The sequence below is a fragment of the Montipora capricornis genome, chromosome 14 (genome assembly GCF_036669925.1).
Source record: "Montipora capricornis isolate CH-2021 chromosome 14, ASM3666992v2, whole genome shotgun sequence".
Taxonomy (NCBI): Eukaryota; Metazoa; Cnidaria; class Anthozoa; order Scleractinia; family Acroporidae; genus Montipora; species Montipora capricornis.
The window spans coordinates 18,860,010-18,868,233 of NC_090896.1; the positions used below are offsets into that span (position 1 = coordinate 18,860,010).

At 39.2% G+C, this 8,224-nt stretch overlaps 1 protein-coding gene across 1 annotated transcript in view; it reads left to right on the plus strand.

Annotated features, from left to right (window-relative positions):
• The window catches only part of LOC138031577 (coiled-coil domain-containing protein 73-like), a 29,545-nt gene extending 21,321 nt beyond the window's left edge, over nucleotides 1-8,224 (plus strand). The window contains exons 6-11 of the mRNA XM_068879249.1: nucleotides 1,442-1,577; nucleotides 1,717-1,925; nucleotides 3,477-3,536; nucleotides 5,379-5,594; nucleotides 6,322-6,564; nucleotides 7,979-8,224. Of these exons, the coding sequence (XP_068735350.1) occupies nucleotides 1,442-1,577; nucleotides 1,717-1,925; nucleotides 3,477-3,536; nucleotides 5,379-5,594; nucleotides 6,322-6,564; nucleotides 7,979-8,224 (1,110 nt within the window). The remainder of the gene's footprint in view (nucleotides 1-1,441; nucleotides 1,578-1,716; nucleotides 1,926-3,476; nucleotides 3,537-5,378; nucleotides 5,595-6,321; nucleotides 6,565-7,978) is intronic.

The window sequence follows — 8,224 nt, forward strand, 5'->3', positions numbered from 1 at the left end:
CGTACGTAGTACAATGGTACTTGACCGTAGCCCTTATCTGAGAAACTAATCTTAGCCAAAAGGCCGAGAGACGATCAGGATACGGGATATTTAGGTGAAGAAAATTGTGAGGATACGGCATTTTGGCTGGGGGAATTGCGGAGATACGGGATATTGCATTGCGTGTATGTGGTAGCGCAGTAATTTGACAGTTTTTTTTTTCTGTCAACTGAGCTGCGTTTTGTTTTTTTCAGGAGATTCAAGTTTTCCTTGCGTAATATGTAGCTCTAATAGTACACGATACTGTTTTGGTTATCGTAGATCATTACAGTGTAATGTAAATATCTTTGCTAAGTACCGTAACCCCCGTGAGAAGACATGTGGTTCAGTAAAATACGAAACCCAGAAAAATTGCAGAAAATAAAAGGAATTCGAGAAACATTTGGCTTCAAGGCTGACATGTTGATACTTGACAACTTATTTTTCACCACAAGTTTAAACGTGTACTCTGAGCTCCTGACAACTTTCCAAGACCAATGTTCACTAAAGTTAATCCTTTTCCTGCGGGGTTAGTATCTGGATGGGAGACGTCAAAATATGCGATTTGTAGTCAGGAACATACAACCAAAAATTCAATTTTAACGCTCAAAAATACGAACCAAGCAAGGTACAGATTTTGTTAGCCTGCCTGCTTTATGCAAAAGAAATATTGACGCAAAAATAAATAAATATTGATATATAGTTTTTAAGGAGAGCAGAAGGAACTTTTGGGAAGTGTGGATCGAGAAAAACACAATTTGCCCTCAGCAACAAAATTTGCGAGATGGAAACATCATAAATTTTGTGCTACGAATACAACTCCTCAACCAAAAGATTCCGAAATAAAAATACCGCCAAGAGTAATTCCGCAGAGATACAAGATGTAATTACGGAATGTTCCACCACTCTCTACATGTCTCCTGTCACATGTCAATCAAAACTAAATCACTGGTATTACACTAGTTTCCGGTCCGAGCCGAGACCCTTATTTTGTGAATTTTTGGGTCATTCCTTTTTCCATAGATAAACTTGAAAATATCTTAGTACTCGCCTTTCATTGGATTCTTCAGACAAAAGGAAAGGAAAGGAACTTTATTTAGGTGCCTAGTCGTTCTAGCGCTGGAGCACTAATTGGGGACACTGTAAACTGAAATTTATAATTAACTCAATAGTCAAGTAAGTCAAATAGTCAAGTCACATAGTTTTAAAAACGCCATGAATGTTTGCAATTTGAGTGCTCCTGCTGCTCCTTCTTACACACATACAGGCACACGCATGCTTCGCGGGCCTATTTTTCTCCCGGTATCTACATTGGAAGATAAACTTGACTATGAGGCTAGTATGGCTGGGAGCTTGTTGAAATTGCCGATAATTTGAAACAGGGGTCTCAGCTTATTTCTAAATCATAGTTTTTCCTCCAAAGGACCGGGTAATTCAATTACAAAACTCTTCACGAGAGAGCTATGAGTCCCAAATGACTGCTCTGGAGCAGCTCAGTAGAAAGGCGTTGGATGACTGCTCACAACTGGCTGATCTCGTGGAGAGAACGGAATCAAACTGTATGTAACTTCCAATAACTGTACTGAAAGAGACAATTAATTTTGTGCTCTGAAACGGTTGTAGAGTTATAAGAGTGTGCTTCAAAAATGAAATAGAAAGCAATCATCTCATAGCTAATCTTGTTTACTTTCCTCGCAGTTTCCGCTGTCTGTAGTCTTCATAAAAAGTTAACATACACAAATGAACATCAGAAATGTTTGTTGGAATTGTATAAAAAGGATGTTCAGTCGAAAACAATGGAGCTTGTTGCTTTAAAAGCAACTATTTCTCAGAAAAGAGATTCCTTGGCTTCCAAGACTCAAGACACGGTTAACCGCGAAAGTGCTTCGGAGAGGGAGCTGGAAATGGTATGTTTGGAATCAAAATTTCTCTGAAATTAAAAACAAGGGAGGGACTGAAGAGGAAAGGAATTAAACTCCAATGGCAGGGTTGAGGGGAAGCTATAAATGAATACTGAGAAAAGGGTGAATCGTAGGAGGAAGAGGCTTTCAGGGACAATAAAATCTGGCAAAACAATAGATTGTGACGTGGCTGAAGGCCGGAGTAAAAAGAAAAATCTGGAAAAAAGGTATACATTGAAGAATTTGGACAGAACAGGCGAGAGTGTTTTGAGAATGGGAACGCCTTTACCCAATCTAACCAAAATAGTTTCTTACCCCTAACCTAACCGGCAGTGAGCCTATAAGCATGACTTAATTGGAAATCTATGTAGGTCTATATACATATGAACCCGAAATATCAAAAGTAATATTTCCCTACCTGACTGGCATCAATCAAATTAACTATCAATGGAGAATTTCCTGTGCTAGAAATTCCAGGAAACCATCCTAGCGTTTAGTCCTAGTCATGCAAATTTCCCACCAACGGAAAAAGAATAATCTCCCACCTGGTCCAATAATTTTGTTTTCTTGTTTTTTTTTTTTTTACCAAGTTATCTGTAAAGTAAAAGTTGTATTTCTCTGGCCAAACTGGCCGGCATTTAACCTGCTTGATTAAATGGGGACGTGAGTCAGTGAGTAATTTTTTTGTCGTTGTAAAGGCCCGCGCAAACGGCTTCAACATTTGCTTCAACATCTGTTCGATTTGTTGAACGATGTTGACTGCTGGGGTGGACAAACGGCTTCAACACATCATCAAAATTTGATTCAAAAATTACTATGTAGACGGACACGGATACATCCATTCTCTTCCCAAGAGCCCTCCGTTTCTTTTGGTCATGTGGTCGGCGAAACGAAAGGCTCTGGTCGCAACCAACACCGGATGTCCGCCAATGAAAAAAAAAAATGACTTTTTTGGTGCGACCAGAGCCTTTCGTTTTGCCGATAACGTGATCAGAAGAAACGGAGGGCTCTGGGGACGCGAATAGGATACGTCATTAAGAGACCAATTAGTACGTTGAAACAGGCGGGCAAACGGCCTCGGCCTCATTCAACATCGCGATGACCAAAGAAATGTTGAATGGTTATTGAAGCAAAGCGTAAACACTGTTAAACTCATTCAACATCGATTCAACATGTTTCAACAAGGTTGAAGGGGAGGAGCAAAGATTGAACATCGCTGTTCAACAAAATCGAACGGATGTTGAAGCAACTATTGAAGCCGTTTGCCCGGGCTTTAAGCGACACAATATGAATAGTTGATTATTATATTCTTAGTTGCAATATGCGTAGTTGAGTCTGTATTAGTTATACACTATTGTATATAAGTTGTAGACTTATTTTGGTAAATAATGTTTGGTGTAGTAAGGTCATGATCGTAATTTTATTTTTATCAACACTAGTACTTTTGTAACTTTCAAGGTTGCTAGGGCTCAATGATTAACGGGTTGACTATATTTGTTCTCAATTTAAAAAAAAAAAGAGAGAGAAATAATAATTGCTAGAAAAATTCCTTTGCAGCAAACAGAGGCGTGCCGAAATTCACAAAGGCAACTGGAAGAGACAAGAAAGGAAAACAAGGTAAAAATATTTTAGAGGCGAAGGCGTGGTCCATTGGTAAGAACACAGAGTCTATATGTTAAATTTCGCTCTGACGAATAGATGGAGCTGGAGCTTAACTTGTTGGCTGTATTTGTAAAGCCCAGTTGGTTTTCTTATAGGCAGTTTGGCAATTTCAGGATACTTTGTTAATATTTAATCCTTTGCTTCATTGAACCTGAAAATCCTCGTTGATTTAGAAGTTTATTTATTTATTTATTGCTAACGAGACAGCCCAGAAAAGAGGTGAGGCGGCAGGACATACAGCCGCGTGCCATTTTTCTGAGAGCAACAATTCTCTCCGCGACGGGAGATAAAATGTAACGTAGACTCGGTTTCGGCCAATCGTCAGCCGTAGGCGTTACTGTTTGGTCTTGGAAATTGCCACTTGATAAAGGTGATTGCTCTTTATTTTGGATGGATTATTGAATAAATGATACAAAAGAGAACGTTCAAAATCTCGGTTTGAACGTGATACGATGCAAGTCTCGAGACAAAAATCGGCTCGGCGCGGTGGCGTTTCTGAAAGGCCTCGCATTCGGCCCTTTTCTTTACTATTATCACCATTCTCAAGTGAATACAAATATTTACATAGGGTGGGCCATCATATCAGCGAATTCACAAACCGAATCAAAGCTTGCACAGATACCTTCATTTCGGTGTCCGTGCCCAGCTACATGTAAGATTAAAAGTTGCTCTGTCAAAGGTTAACATAGTTGTAAGCTGTTAGTTCGTTGCTTGGGATGCGTCGAGCTACAAAAGCTCCTGAAGAGTTACGTCGCTTACGTCGCGTATCTATGCGAATTTATTAGATTCGAGCCCATTTCAATAAGCGTCTCGAAGTGTCCCCTTGCTCTTCATCACTCGTGTTAACGTCGCAAAATGACCCCTAAATGCTGCTCCTCAAGTAAGGCTGTGTTAGAACGATAGAGCTGCATTTACCCTGACCTAAAAATAACGCTCAGAGAACCTTTACTCTTACCCTATTGTGAGAAATAGGAAGGAAATGCCTAGACTTAAGGGAACTAATTGGGGACACTAATTGGGACACTGTAAACAGAAATCAACAAATTAACGCAAAAACCGGAGTACCCGGAGAAAAACCTCTCGGTGCAGTGTTGAGTGAGAACCAACAAACTCAACCCACATATGATACCGAGTCTGGGAATCGAACCCGTGCCACATGGGTGGGAGTCGAGTGCTCTCACCACTTCGCCATACCTGCACCACCCTGCACCCCAGGGACACTTCATGTTGGATATCAAAATTGGGCTTGCATCTAGTTACTTGCATTTCTGGACATAAGACAAAGTGTCCTACTGAGGGGTTTTTTCCCTGGGTACTTCGAATTTCCTTCTTCATTAAAATCGACTTCCAGCTAATAACAGTTGCAGACTGTGGTCCTGTGCTCCGGGGTAAATGGCTTCGTGATTCAGTCTAAGACTGCAAGGCAGGGTGATTAGCTAGCCTGCTTCCTTCTATAAAAGCAAAAATACACTGCTCTTTGGCTTTTTAACGATATCGTAGGTATACCTAGTTTACTTATTTATCCCAAGAATAACAAGTATCGTCTATCTGAATGGGAAAAAATTAAATCACCTCAAAGTCATTCTTTTCGTTTGATTCCTAGTATCAGCTCGAATATCGGTACATACACAGACTAACCAACAGAATGTGAATGTCCAGTTTTCAAAAACCTGCTTGTCGGTTTTGTCGATTAACTGTTATGTTTTCTGCTTTGTTTTTTGGTTTAATTGAATTACTTTATGAACTTTAAATATAACAGTATATTAACGGTTGATATATATTTTTTACATCACGAAGAAGTTCATAGAATCATTAGAGGAAGCACACAAGTTGCTTGATCGTCATGTTCAGTCCATTATAAAGCACAAGGAGACTGAGGCTGCAGTCCACCTTGAATTGGACGAGATTAAAACCGAAAACAAGATGCTAAAAGAAAGTTTGGACAAAAAGCTAGAAGAGGAGAAGATGATGGAACACACCCTCAGATGTCACAAGGAGGAGTTGTTGCAGCAGGTAGCTTTTAAGCACATATTTAGCATCGAGGGCGTTGGTGGGGGGGGGGGGGGGGGTGGCGGGGGTTTGTCTTTGTTTCCTTGTTCCCGAAATTGATTCCAATTAATCAATCCACTTTGCAGAATTCCGTGTAAGAATTACAAGGTATAAATGTTAAAACGACTAATAAGCTACGGTATAACTTACCGCTAAAAATTATTTGACAATCGTATATCAATTGCTATAGACTCTTATCAAACGTAACTAATCTAGTTTCTATGTCAAGGAAATTTAAAAGCAATAGTAATGATTAGTAACAATCGGGATTTACTACATCATAATACGAAACAAGCTATGTAAAAATTTGCCCTAGAAACGTAAAATGTGTCTTTCGATATCGCACGTTTAAAGCGTGCAAGATCCTTCATCTCGCGCATTTGATTTGACTTAGATTTTCATATATTTGATTCTAAACTCGGTGTTCTCAGCTCCTTTATCCCTAAAATGGTTTATGTTGCCTTGTTCCCCAGGATACTGTGCCTTTGTTTCCCTGTTCCACAGTTCAAATTAGACGTGTTCTGAACCTCAGCATCGTGGACGCATTGTTGTGTTATAATGTAATAAGTGTTTTGAGGGATAGTGTGCATTTAAATTGAACGTTAAGCGATGAAAAAAATAAAAATTAACACAAGAAAGATCGTGAGTCAGTTTGTGAATACGTTGAATGTGTCTCTTTTCTTCTCCCCAGAAACAAGTTCTTGAAAGTCGTCTTGGAGATCTCCAAAAACAGTACGATTCCCTGTCAGAGGCACACAATTCTTTGGAGCAAATAAATAGTAATTGGTCAGAAAAAAACATGGTACAAAAGACTAAAATAGAAGCCATGACGAATGAGGAAGATGAATTAAAAAGGCGGCTGACCCAAGCCGAGGAAAGCTATCAGTCACAAAGAGAGATCAACGAACAACTAAAGAGCAGCTTTGAAAATGAAGTACTCAATCTTTAACTAAGCCTTATACCGCACTAATATGCGTTACGATTTCTTTAACCCTTTCACCGCCGAGGGCTTCCCCATTGACGAGTAAAATCGTCTGGCGTTAGACAGAGTAAAATCTACAAGTGTCAATTTGCATTTATGGCGGTGAAAGGGGTAAGGAAGACTGTATTCTCTAAAATTCTATGGCAGTTCAATCTTGAAAAGCTCAAACTGTTCGAGGCGATATATGAACCGTGCTAGAGATAATATGACTTGTTTGTGGTTCCCGTACAGATTAAGGGTAGCATTCATTCAATACTATTTCGGAATTGCGCAGGGAACTGGGGCGAGTTAAAAAAAAAAAAAAAAGAACCAGGCAATAAACTGTCACCATCACATGAAAGATAACTTTGAGATTGGCCATCTGTCAAAGTTTGGCGCTTTTAGGTCGAACAAAGACCAAGTTAAGGACTTAAAAACATAATGTAAATCCATACAAACGTCTCTAATTTTGGGGCTGCGTTCCCCAAAACCATACAAACTCCTATTTTTTTTACGATTTCTGTAATATTCATAAAAATAGGCAAACAAAGTGATTTTCACGTCACCTATTTCCAAATAGTAGGTCCATGACATGATTTTCCAGTTGTCCCAAATCTGATAATTTTTTTAAAGAGTTTACATGGTTTTGAGGGATGCAGCCTCAAAATTAGAGACGTTTGTATGGACTTTTAACTATGTTTTAAAATCGATAACTCGGTCTCTGTTCGACCAAAAAGCACCAAACTTAGAGAATCTCATTGTTATTTATTGTTATTAAAAATAGAGAGGCCCTGGGCTTGAGCTGTCCAAGGATTGGCAGGCGCTCGAGTTGTGGAGCTAGAAAGTTAGATGGGTGAGAGAAAAGAACGCTCGCACAACTCTAGCGCTTTCTTCTATCATAATGCTTATACTACAAGCAGGAGCACATGAACTAGGAGCGCACAACATCATTGTATTTTGTGGAACGGCGTTTTTACAGACTGAGTTATCTTTAAATTGATTGTCCCGCGTAAACCGGACCTTTCCGGTAAATTACAATTCTTACAAAAGACATTTTACAATGGTCACTCATGCAAGACGAATCGTATATAACAAATCGGCTAAAAGTAGCTTGATCTGCGACAATGCCGTTACACAGACCTAGTATCGGAGTTGTAGGTTCCTCGTTATGGGCTGTTACAAGTTATGTGTTAGTCGGTTACTGGTGGTCGATTACTTGGTTAAAAACGTCAAAATCGAAGAATTGTTATAAAAAAGCACTAACCTAAGTGAATAAGATCAATCAGTAATAAAAAAAGCAAGAAAGAGCTTCCGGAATCCACAAACTCAGATTAAGTTACACGAAGGTGATTCAGATTGTCAGATTAACTTTTCGTCGTTTTTTTAGACTTCATCCCTGAAGGATAAAATCATGCAAGCAGAGACTGATTATAGAAGCCAATTAGAACGTGCAAACGCCTTGGAAAAAAAAGGAAATGAGCTTACCGAAAAGATCAAAGAGTTAGAAGAAAAGATAAGATTTACCGAGGAAGAGAACTCAGCTCTGAAATGTAAACAAAGGAAAAATGTAACATGCCAAACTGAATTAGGAGACGACGAAGTAAGTGACTTAGTTGAATGCGAATGCTACTAG